General features: G+C 34.4%; 1 protein-coding gene across 3 annotated transcripts; it reads left to right on the top strand.

Annotated features, from left to right (window-relative positions):
- Positions 1 to 208: 208 nt before the first annotated feature.
- Positions 209 to 11,924, top strand: LOC127848538 (uncharacterized). 3 transcript variants are annotated; one of them, XM_052381048.1, is made up of 5 exons: positions 209 to 438; positions 712 to 782; positions 5,627 to 6,639; positions 7,587 to 7,973; positions 8,912 to 11,924. In XM_052381048.1, exons 2-4 carry the CDS (start codon positions 778 to 780, stop codon positions 7,937 to 7,939), a joined length of 1,371 nt encoding a protein of 456 aa, XP_052237008.1. In that variant the 5' UTR covers positions 209 to 438; positions 712 to 777; the 3' UTR covers positions 7,940 to 7,973; positions 8,912 to 11,924. The 3 variants fall into 3 exon arrangements, 2 of the variants coding, with proteins under 2 accessions (XP_052237008.1, XP_052237007.1); XR_008034572.1 differs by lacking the exons at positions 209 to 438; positions 712 to 782 and adding exons at positions 2,764 to 3,625; positions 8,356 to 8,392; XM_052381047.1 differs by lacking the exons at positions 209 to 438; positions 712 to 782 and adding an exon at positions 2,764 to 3,625.
- The last annotated feature ends 1,244 nt before the right edge of the window (positions 11,925 to 13,168 follow it).

The following is a 13,168-nucleotide window of genomic DNA, read 5'->3' as shown; positions in this document are numbered from 1 at the left end:
TAAAAGTGATTTTGGTCTCAATCAAGTGTAGAAAGAATGGGATGACGTGAGCAATGTTGGTCTTTATACCGTTTCAATAAGGCGTAGGTAGAATGGTATTATGTAAGCGATGTTGGACTACTTCCCTTTTCAAAAAGGCGTGGGTAGAATGGGATGACGTAAGCGATGTTGGACTGCTTACCTTTTCAATCAAGCGTAGATAAAATGGTATGGCGTAAGTGATGATGGGTTTCTTACCTTTTAAATCGGGCATATGTAGAATGGGATGACGTATGTGATGATGTTATTCTTACCATTTCAATTAAGCAAAGATAGAATGGGATGACGTAAGCAATGTTGGAATACTTACCTTTTCAATCAAGCATAATTAGAATGGAATGACGTAAGTGATGTTGGATTACTTACATATTCAATAAGGCGTAGATCGAATTGGATAAGGTAAGTGATGTTGGACTACATACCTTTTTACTATGGCATCGGTATAATGGGGTGACATAAGTGATATTGGACTACTTACCTTTTCAATGAAGAATATATATAATGGGATGACTTAAGCGATGTTGGACTAACTATTTTTCAATGAAGCATAGGTAGAATAGGATAACGTAAGCTAGGTTGGACTATTTACCTTTTCAATCAAGTGTAGATATAGGGTATGCTATTAGCGAAGTTGCATCTTTGCAAACTACTTACCTTTTCAGTCTATTGTAGGAAGAATGAGATGAAGTAAGTGATGTTGGACTACTGACCTTTTGAATCAGACATAGTTAGAATGGTATGAGGTAAGTGATGTTGGACTACCTACCTTAATTTTATTCAATCATAGGAGAACTACTTACTTTTTGAATCAGGCCTAAGTAGAATGGGATAACGTAAGCAATGTTGGACTACTTACCTTTGCAATCAAGCGCAGATAGAAAGCGATGGCATAAGCAATGCTCAAATACTTACCTTTTCAATAAAGCGTAGTAGATAAAATGGGATGACGTAAGTAAACCAACAAATACTTATGAAGACAAGATTTCGATGTCATGACATAAGTGACTTGAGATATTTTTGCATTAAAGAACGATTTGAAAGCAGCATAAATGAACGAGTTTATAGCAAGCAATAATATTGTGAACTTTCATTTTGGTATGTGATAAGTTGCCATGGTGTAGTGAATATGGTGTCCATCCAGCAATCAGGAAAGCCTCGTTCTAGGAAAACTAGGAAAACATACCATAATAGTGGAATACACAGGCTTATCTGGGATGACGCTTTACGCACATGTATTAAGCCAAGATTTCACATAACACGAAATCAGGAGATTCATCGCTGGATCCCCACTTTTGAAGTATTCTCGAGATCTTCCATTATGACACCAAGGACTGGTTCTATCCAGGAAATAGACTTGAGAATGCCCCAATAGTATGAATAGGTTTGTGATGTTTTTTGAGCCAAAGTTAGCAAGAAGCCCTACAATGTCCACCATTGGAAAAATAAGTGCCTTAAACAATTGAATTTAGGAAAACATATGTGTCACGTGCTGAGAAATAGATCCCTTTAAGAGTTATAATAGATACTGCTTACACAATGTATTTTTTTTTTGTTTTTTTGTCAATAGTTTCACTTTTTAGATGGGATATGATGAATATGTCAACAATAAAATAACACATGAGTAAACACCATGTTCAGTAATTTCTAGAGTATAATCCACATTTTGGTATAAGTCACAACTAACAAATAAAATTCCATTGCTAATAGGTATAAAAAGTTGTTATGGTTTCTTTTAAAATACTATTAAAGGTTCTGAAATATAAACGTATCCAAATATAAAAGCATTTGGATGGATACGAAATTTCTCAAACTCTATCCATTTTTTATTATCCATTTTAAGCAAGATTTCCTTTTTTTTAAAGCAAAATCTGGACAATATTGCCAAAAAACGTGTTTAAAAATTCCATTAACACAAACGTTTGCCATTTTACGGAGGAGCCAGTAAAAAGAGAATTTTCGGATGTCCCTATTCAAATGTTACATAAATTAGGTTCCAAACGCAAAGTTGAACTTTTCAATGCAACTTGAAGAAACTATTTTCTGAAAATGTGATAAAAGTGAAAGTAAATCACAACATTTTGCATTCAGAAGGAATACTTTTTAGAATCTTATATTGCACAGCCCATTCAAAACCAATACAAAGCTAGATTGCATTTTTAGATAATATGTTATAAGAGTTACCAAACGCTTCCAGTCCATTTGAAACAATGGTTGACAGGGGGTGTGCCATTTGTCCATAAATGGATATAGTGAACCCTTGTGAACACTCTGTAAGTCGCATTTTTGTCCAGTTCCTATAAAAATTGCTTGTAACATTTGTCTTAATGATATCTTTGACGAGTTAAAAAATATCACTTTCTGATGAGACTGTCTGGCCACAATTGAGCGGGTCAGTTATTGATCTTCAAATGGTTACAATGAAACATTATGAATACTCTTGAAGTCACATTTTGCCAATCATTAAACTTGCATAGAACTTTTGTTCTCATGATACACTGGCTGAATTCAAAGATTTCTGTGGAAACAACACAAAAGCTGCACAGCTTCCGATCTTGGGTGAGTGACCTAGGGCCATTTTACCAAGGTGTTAGAGTTATTGCCAATTGCTTTTATATATTCTTTGTCCTCGGTCAATGTTTAAATTTTAATTGGTATTAATTGTATTAATGAATATTAAACCAAACTAGCGATTCCCTAAAACAAAGTCGCACAAGGGTGAATAGTTCGGGCATGGCAAGGACAGTTATAACAACTTTAAGTTCTTATTTAATTAATAAGCTGAACTGTTAATGCTTTTTTTTCATATAATGTTCATTATTTAAAGCTGGATTGGAGTCCTAACTTGGCATTCAGGTGATCCACCGTCTAAAATACTCCCTGTGTACTTCATGTTATCTACTTAACTTAAACCGACTTTTATCTTTGCTTTATTGATTAAGCATATGCCCGAATAAACTAATGGCAAACTCAGGTGCATTCATCTGGTGTTATCTTGCCGTACATTCCATATGACATATGTTTTAGCTACTTTGCCTACTGGACTTGGAACCTTTCAATCAAATTGAGTTGTATCTTTGATAGTGGTACGGTCAGGCACTGATTGCTATCGGACTCTGGACCTAAGCTAGATGGGCGTTATTTGTTCACCTCTTTAATATAGCCTACCAGCAGTAAGAGATACTAAACTGTATGAGTGAAATTAAACTTTAAGGGATCTAAAGCTGCTTTGTTTGCAAAACTCATTCAGTAAAATGGCAACCTTTTCACAATCCACCATTGAGAAGGGATCTGACATGGTCCAAGACTTCGTATGTTCGACCTGCGAAGACAAGAAACAGGTTAAAATGGCTGATTTCTACTGTGAATCTTGTGTCCAATTTTACTGCGGAACATGTATTGGCATGCACAGTCAGTTGTTTACAAAACATGCCCCCTATGGAAGGGGAGATATGAAGAAATGGCCAGTGTCTGAGAAGGTGGAAGATTTTCTTCTAAAATGTGATGTCCATAAAGAAGAAAACCTGAAAATGTTTTGTGATGAACACAGTGAGCTGTGCTGCACACATTGCGCATTCATTAATCACAGGTATATTTTACTTTTCTTTAATCAAAAATAGCACAGTTAAGAAACACATGTAGGGTTTTCAAACTTCTTTGCAAAGAAGTCAAATTATTAGCAAAATTTTAGCGTGAAAGGCCAAACGTAGCTCAGCTGAGATACAAAGGAACTGACCTGCTCAGTGCAGCCCAAAGATATCATTAGAACAAATGTTCTGACCAAGTTTAATGAAGAGTGAACTTTAATTGTAACTTTTAAAGTGCTAACAAGGTTTTACAATAGCCATATTAGGATAAATTCCCCCACCCCTGGCGTCCATTTTTTTAACAGACAGGAACTATTTTTGAACTGATCCAAGATACCATTAAAACAAATGTTCTGACCAAGTGTTAAATTGGACAATAAATGTGACAATACGAGTGTTAACAAGATTTTACTATAGCCATATAAGGAAAAATGCCACGCCCCCTATTGGCCATGTTTTTCAACCAATCGGAATCATGTTCAAACTCGTCCAATATAGCATTGGGAAAAAAATCGTTTTACCAGCTTCCATTAAGATTAGACAATAAATGTAGTCTCTAGAGTGCTAACAAGGTTTTACTACATTTATATATAGACATATACGGAAATATGCCCCGACCCATTCAGGTCATGTTTTTTAGCAAACGCTAACTATTTTCGAACTCATTCAAGATATCATTAGAACACATTTTCTGACCAAGTTTCATGAAGATTGGACAATAAATGTAACTTTAAATTCACGAACCGGAAGCATTTTCGAACACGTTCAATATATTATTGAGACAAGTCGTCTGACCAAGTTTCATGAAGATCGGACAATACATGTGGTCTCTAGAGTGTGAACAAGGTTTTACTATAGCAATATATAGCTATATTAGGAAAAATGCCCCTAGCCCCCTGGTGGCAATGATTTTCAACCATCTGGAACCATTTTCCAACTCCTCCAAGATATTATTGGGACAAATCTTCTGGCCAAGCTTCATGATGATCGAATATAAAATGTGTCCTCTAGAGTGTAAACAATGTTTTACTATAGCTATATATGGAAAAATGCCCCGCCCCCTGGCGGCCATGTTTTTCAATTTACTGGAATCATTTTCAATCGTGTCCAAGATATCATTGGGACAAATCTTCTGACCAAGTTTAATGAAGATCGAACTATAAATGTGGCTTCAAGAGTGCTAACAAGGTTTTACTATAGCCATATATATCTATATTAGAAACAAATGCCCCGCCCCTGGCAGCCATGTTTTTAAGCAACCTTGACCAATGTCGAACTCGTCCAAGATATTATTAAGACGAATCTATTGACCAAATGTCATGAAGATCAGACAATAAATGTGGCTTCTAGAGTGTTGACAAGGCAAATGTTGACGCCGCACGACGCACGACGCACGACGCATGACTGATGACGCCCGACGGACGACGGACATAAAGCGATAACAAAAGCTCATCATGAGCACATTGTGCTCAGGTGAGCTAAAATATCAATTTTATAATATCAATTAAAGATTTGTTTTTTCAAGAAACCATACATTTGTTAATGTACAATATTTATAAATAGAAAACTGAAGTTTAAAGCCGACTTTGCATTTCGGTTATTGATGTTGTAGTGTTATAAAGGGACCTTTTCACAGATTAACGAATGTTTTGAAGTTCATAATTTAATGCTTTTAATAAATATATGTGAACATTAGAACTAAATAGCTCCAGGATAAAAAAGAATTGAAGAAAAGAAAGAAACAAAATTGTCGAACCGCTGACCCTTGGCGTAAAAGACTATACCACTCGGCCATCTGTACTCGCATAATAAGTGGTACATTTGATAGTTTAGTTTATATAAGCAATCCTCGTAATGCCATACAATTTAACGATAACAGCAAAACTTTAAAAATTATTATATCGTTTCCTTTGTAACGCTTTATAATTTTTAAGTCCCATTTAAATTGAAAGTATTTTATTATTTTATAAAATGTTAAGTGTTTTGTTTCTATTTTCTTTCAGACTCTGCCAAAAGGTAACTTTCATATCCGACATCGTAAAAAGTCAGTCTACAGACCTTCACCAACTGTCAGTTTCTATCCAAACTATTCTGAAAGAAATGAAGGAACTTCAAGACAATCAAGAGGCTAGCATTCAGGCTGTGCAAAGTTCATATGATCAGCAGTTACACACAATACACAAAACTCGGCAAGAAATAATTGCAGCCTTAGACACGATTGAACAGAACACAATAACGGAAATGAAAGATACTCTAACCAAACTGCAAGCCGCTTTCAAAAGCGATGTTGACAAATGCATCAGGCTGCGGGATGAATTGAAACAACTTCGAGACGCCATACAGGACATTGGTGATAAAAGCAAGCTGGAACTATCCTTTATAGCCACAAGGAAATGCAAGGAGAAAATGCAACAGTCTGAAGCCTATCTGAAGAAGAACTCTCTTCAGGTAAAAGTTGCAATAACATTCCAGCCTAACAGTGACATTGTACAGTATTTGTCCAAACTGTCAGGTCTCGGAACGATTGAACACAGTACCAAGACATTGATGGTACAAGATAATCCAAACAAGAAAATCATTGTGCACGGGCAGTCTGTACACAATGTAAAATTATCAAAAGATTCAGAGGAATGCTGTATCATAGCAACCCTTGTTTGCCCTGACAGACAGATCCTGGTTGTAGACAACAATAATAAAAATGTTAAGCTGCTTAACCAGCAGTACCAGGTTGTCAGTCATTGGAGTGCAACTGCCTTTCCAAGGGACATTTGCGCGATCACACCCGTTGAGGTGGCTGTGACTCTGGGTGATGAAAACACACATGAGGTCCAGTTTATAACAGTCAACAAAAGACAGCTGGTGACTGGAAGAAAGTTTCAGTTAAAACATACATGTAGAGGTATTGCCTGTCACCAGGGAGACCTTTATATTACTGCTGATAATTCACTATACAAGTACACAGTGAGTGGGAAACAAGTCAGAAAGATGTATGAGGATGCATCAAGCCCGCATACAGGTAAGAACTGCAGTTTAAAGAAAACAATAAATGTTTCGGGGCGTTGATTAAGACGCGCCAGAATGCCAAGTAAAAAAATGTTGAAATTTAATTCTGATTAATCACGGGCTTATAAAAACATGTGTAGGTCCCTATTTTAATTAATGCTATGGATTGGTAGAATCCGGCATTGCTATTGGATCATCAAACTGAGTGTTGTTTATTGTAACATCTGAAAGACGACTCGGACCTAAAATGTGGTTGAACATTTGATGGTGAGGTTTTATTGACATCATAGCAGGTACAGAGAGCTTTTCAATAATTGTTTCTAGCCTGTTTTTTTTTAATTTGGGGTTTATGTTTAATTGTCAATAAATGAGTATGAATTTATAATTTCAGAGACTTACTTTTGTAACTGATGGAGAAACTGGATAAAATTTCAAATTCAGTAACAAAAATAACTATAGTCTTCTTAAGAATGATTGTCATGTAAAATATGTTATTGTGTGTCAATAACATTATAAACGTTGGTACATGTATGTGTAATGTATTATTACTATATGGACTAAAACCACCTTAAATATTCCTGTGCATGTTGAAGTATTTCTTTCTTCATTGTTTGAGAAGACTTTAATTATTCTAACACCAGACACATACAAACATGTCGAACATTCAGAGAACACAATGTACTGGAACAGACCTTCCTACCACACATGAATATTAATTAATAGGAGAATAAATATATATATATATATATATATATATATATATATATATATATATATATATATATATATATATATATATATATATATATATATATATATATATATATATATATATATATATATATCTTGATAATGTGTTGCCTCTGGTATTTTACAACACATTATTAATACATTTGCGATGATATTTGTTATTAACTACTATACATATAATTTAATATATTGCTGTTACTCTGTTTGCAGTAGAGAAGTGTGCAGTGAGTCCCACAGGGGACAAGCTGTACATCACTGACTACTCCCAGAACAAGCTCCTCACCCTGGCCAGGGATGGTTCAGTCCTGGCCACCTTCACTGACCACGCACTGTTAGAGCCATGTGATGTACATGTTACACCTGCAGGACAAGTGCTGGTCTGTGGAATGGGGTCTCACACTATCCTACAAGTGGATAGTGAGGGCAGAAGGAAGCTGGCAACACTTGCTACAAAGGAGGATGGAGTGTTGTGGCCATGGGCTGTCTGCTACAGCAGGCATACTGCGTCCATTATTGTGGGACTTAATGCCAACAACAGCATCCTGGTGTTCAAAGTACAATAGCGTAATTCTACGTGTATCTTGATTTATGATTCAGGTGAGTTAAATAGCAACGGGATTGTGCTGTTGGGTGCAATAATAGTGGGTTATACTAGTAAAACATGGCTAGTGTTTTGCAGTATTATTTATTTTGTAAACAAAACATGTCATAAGTAAATAGAATGTTCAGAGTTTCTGTGAACATTAGAACTGCTATAGGTTGTATTATATTGTTACATCTATAACAATTGTTTTCGTTTTTCTCATTTACTTTACAAGTCGACATAAACTGCTGTTGAAAATACAGAAACAATTTTAGATCAGAATATAATGTCTGCCATTTTTACATAACATCAACATTACACTGTAACTATATTTATCATACCGCTGCATATATATCTGCCTGATATAACACTGCCTGATATATATATTTATATCAGATCAACAGGAAGTTCTTATATCAGTCGATGATTGGAGGTAGGTCATATTTCTCGGAATCAACTACAAAGTAATATTTTTAGTAAAATCGAATCAGATTCAACAAAACAAACAATTTGATACCAAGATGTTATAGATTTTAAACATTAAATGCAACACAAACAGCAAAAACATACTTTACAAATAGCGCAAGAGCTCATGACGTCATTATTAAAATGTCAAACGACAAAAAGTCATATTCTTTCCAGCTAAAAATGCAGCTTTTTAGCGATTTGTTCATTATTTCTTTAAACTCGGGGACGTAGAGGTATGAAAAACAGAAATAAAACAGGTTACTGCCGGATGTTTTTGTAATATATCAGGATCGGAACGAATAAAATAATTGTTCGGCAAGCCGCGCCGTTATATTATTATAAGCCTTGTCTGATATATAACAAAAAAATCAGACAGTAACCTGTTATTCTCTCTCTATATGTACATATGTAGGCAAGCATTTTCTTAACATACATAAACATGTTTTGAAGATGAATTAAATTGTTTGTGTCTTTGATTTTGTAGCATGATGAATTCAGTGGAAACCCGAAGACTCGAACTTGCTTGGCTCGAATTTCCGGTTGGCTCGAACTCTCACCGAATCACCGATTTTGTATTGCTCTATATTCATTTATTATATGGTATTTGTTTGAATGTATGTGTAATTTTTTAAAAATTTTGATGAACGAAAGTATTAAGTATTTATTTGGGTCTTATTAATTCAATAGCAGAAGTAGTACGGAGTTCCGGTAGAATGAATACTCGCCAACTGGTGATGTAAATCTAATGCAGATTCATGTAGGTAAACATAAGAATATTAGAAATCGGTTGGCTCGAATTACAGAAGGCTCAAACTTTTGCTTCCAGTCCTGGCGAGTTCGAGCCATCGACGTTTGCCTGTAGTTTTTTTCCTGCATTGAAAACATGTTTCTTGGTAATTAATAACTAACGATATGTATTCAGCGTAGCTGTCTCACTCAGGTTTTGATGTACATTAATATCCATTAAAATGATGAGAATATTTTCGCCATCAGACCTAAATGAATAAATGATAATTAGGCATAAGATAATATGAAACTTATATCAATGCAGCATTACGTTTTGCAATAATGTCAACAGGGTGAAAGTATTTGATCAAGTAGAAATGTTAAGCAGCTAAACCAGTTTGTCACTTATTAAACTGTCAAAATCACATTTTTTCTGTTTGCCACGTTATATTTACCTGAGAGTTTATTCTAGAAGGCTTTTTTTCATACATACCAATTATTATTGCATCGCATTATGAGCAGTAGTATATATTTTAGCATAGTATTGTTCCTTACTGTTTCCTAGCCTGATATGCTAATGAAAACTCAGTCAAATTTTGTGTGTAATTGGCATTAACACATTATAAACCAATGAGTTTTACATTGGCCGTCTCTTGTTCACTCTCTTTGAATGCAAAAATTCAAAAATTAATAAATAGCTTGGCACTTTCAAGAATTTAAAAGCCAAAAAAGAAACTAATGTACAATTATATAAACAGAGCTATGTTTTAATAAGAATTTTGAACATTATGGCAGAGAGCTATAGCATTGTGGCTATTTGAAGTTTAGATTTGAAAATTATCCTTTCTTTGTTTTCACTTTCGTGCATAAGAAAGTATGGATCTCTGATAGGTTGAAATATATGAGAAATCGATTGAAACTTTCCCAAATCTTAACTAAGAAAAGGCCTTAACAGATATCCATATTAGCATTTGTAAATTAATTTTTATCATTCTTTCTGAAGACCTTGACTGTTCAAAATAATTGTAGTTTCTATAAAGTATTTTACGATCAAACATGTGCTTTCTTAAATGGCATACCTTAGAAAAGGTCATTAATATTTGTTGTTTATTTGCAACATCATTATCTAATAAACCAATGCTGATTCAACATCTATTTATTATTTATAATATTGTCTTACGCTTAACCTTAGAAGAACTTAAACGATATTGTGTTGAGGTATTTTTAGGAATTATATAATTATGCGAATATGAATTCTTAATTAGTCACCACTTCAATGTTAAAGGGATCTTTTCACGCTTTGGTAAATTGACAAAATTGAAAAAAGTTGTTTCAGATTCGTAAGTTTTCGTTTTAGTTATGTTATTTGTGAGAAAACAGTAATACTGAACATTAACCATGCTCTAATGTAGCCATTATATGCATCTTTTGACGATTTTAAAACCTTAAAATTATAAAGCGTTGCAACGCGAAACGATTGAATAATTTGGAGAGTTCTGTTTTTGTCGTTAAATTTTGTGAAACTACGAAGATTGCTTATATAAGGTATTAAATACGTCAACAATGTGTAGTCGGCGGAATAGCTCAGTAGGCTAAAGCGTTTTTACTTCAGGACTCTGGCAGGACTCCAGGGGTCACTGGTTCGAAACCTGCTCCGGGCAATGTTCTTTTCCTTTTTTTAATTTTTTTCTTGATTTTTTACTGGAGCTTTTATGATCCAATGTTTACATTTATCAATATGAAGCATTTAATGAATAAGTTAAAAAAATGCCAAAATCTGTGAAAAGGCCCCTTTAATATATATACCGGTAAAAAACCGGTAAAAAACATTAATATTTATCTGTTGATCCAAACCTTGAGCAGTTATTATGCAATTCTGGTTCATTTCCACCGCTTCGTAACATTGGTTTGGCCTTTGTTTTGTTTCTTAGGTATTATTTAATTAAACATATTTTTCGAAGACAATTACCTGGACATTTTATGTTTGGTGAGTGTGTTTGTGCACGAAAAGATCATGTATATATGTATCTAGTTTTTAAAACTTGCCAAGGTTATCAGGGCTTGCTCTGTCAATTGCACAATTAGCCAATGACTACAAATTAGCAAATTTGACTCAATAAATTTCCATTAGGCTTCAACGTTTTGTTCATAAAACCACATGAAACAAATCAAATTTGGAAAGTTACTGTGTTCTGCGGTAAATTTGGCTAAAGACAATTTTGAGCCAGAGTGAGCCCTGTGTTGTGTAACTTTTGTGCCAAAAATATGTTAGATCTTCTAAGCTTTGTAGATCAAATACAATGCTTAACCAATTGTTCTGAAATAAAAATAATGTATTAATTTCTTAGGTTTAAAGATGTATGTGTGATAGTTTAGCATTCTTTTGTAAGTGTTGTTCGTAGTTTTGTTTACTTTTTTCAGATCATTGTTTATATGTTATTGAAACAAGGTATTTTAAGAAGTTATAATAAGATAACAAACATAGCATGGTTACATTTTGTCTATATGTTTGGAATAATAAGCACTTTTCTCTACTAAGTTATTAAAAGTGGTTATGTTACTGCTTTAAAAAATTTATTAATGAACGCATGGTCACCCTTTAAGTTTTGGAAGATTAATTAAAATATTTTCAAATTCATGCTTTGGTAGTTTTTTGTTAGTTTAAATCATTTAAACGGTTTGTACTTCTTAATTTTGTGGTTATGGTATTTGCGTTTGAATATTATTCTTATTTATGTATGCAGAACTTAAAATAAATATTTACTGAACTGTCTTGCCTAGAAGTATTAACTAAAAGTTTACATTTTTGGTGTTGAAGATATTGTGTATTGAAGGTATAATTTTGTGTAAATGTATTTCGTAAACTGTTGGTGAACAATGCCCATATACTGTAAATAATTATTTAGCCAGTAAAAATAACAAACCCACAGCTGTGTACTTATCTTGTCGTTGCTATCACAGTTGTGGCCCTTTCTTTTTGTTGATCTCACATTCGTGGCCCTTTCTTTAGGTTTCTCTATCAGTTGTGGCCCTTTATTTTTCGTTGCTAACAGAGTCGTGGCCCTTTCTTTTTGTTGCTGTCACAGTTGTGGCCCTTTCTTTTTGTTGCTGACACAGTTGTGGCCTTTCTTTTTGTTGTGTCACAGTTGTGACCCTTTGTTTTAGTTGCTGTAATACTTTACAAAAACATCATTAGCAATTATCTGTTGATCCAAAACTTGAGCATTTATTATGCAATTCTAATTCATTTCCAAAGCTTCATAACATTTCTTTAGGCTTTGTTGTTTTTCTACGGTATTATTTTATTATTATATGTTTGGTACAATAAGCATTTTTCATTCTATATTATTAAAAGTGGTTATGTTTCAGACAACTTTACTGCCTTTAAAACTGTGTTCATGCACACATGGACACTGTTTCAGTTTTCGTTGCTGTCACAGTCATGGCCCTTTCTGTTCCTTGCTGTCACAGTTCTGGCACTTTCTTTTCGTTTCTGTCAGAGATGTTACCCTTTCCTTTCCTTGCTGTCACAGTTCTGGCACTTTCGTTTCGTTGCTGTCACAGTTGTGGCCCTTTCTTTTCCTTGCTGTCACAGTTGCGGTTCTTTCTTTTTGTTGCTCTTACAGTTGTTACCCTTTCTGTTTGTAGCTCTCACAGTTGTGGCCCTTTATTTGTGTAGCTCGCACAGTTATGGCTTTATTTGTGTAGCTCGCACAGTTGTGGCCCCTTTTGTGTTGATCTCACAGTTGGTACCCTTTCATTTCGTTGCTATCACAGTTCTGGTACTTTCTTTTCGTTGCTGGCACAGATTTGGCACTTTCTTTTCGTTGCTATCACAGTTGTGACCTTTTCTTTTTGTTGTTGTCTCAGTCGTGTCCCTTTCTTTGTGTTGCTTTCACAGTCCTGATCCTTTCTTTTTGTTGCTGTCACAGTTGTGGCCCTTTCTTTTCGTTGCTATCACAGTATTGGCTCTTGCACTTCGTTTTTGTCACAGTTGTGGCCCTTGCTGTTTGTT

The sequence above is a fragment of the Dreissena polymorpha genome, chromosome 10 (genome assembly GCF_020536995.1).
Source record: "Dreissena polymorpha isolate Duluth1 chromosome 10, UMN_Dpol_1.0, whole genome shotgun sequence".
Taxonomy (NCBI): Eukaryota; Metazoa; Mollusca; class Bivalvia; order Myida; family Dreissenidae; genus Dreissena; species Dreissena polymorpha.
The sequence above is the reverse complement of the archived record's forward strand: the minus strand, read 5'-3'. Positions and strand labels throughout refer to the sequence as shown.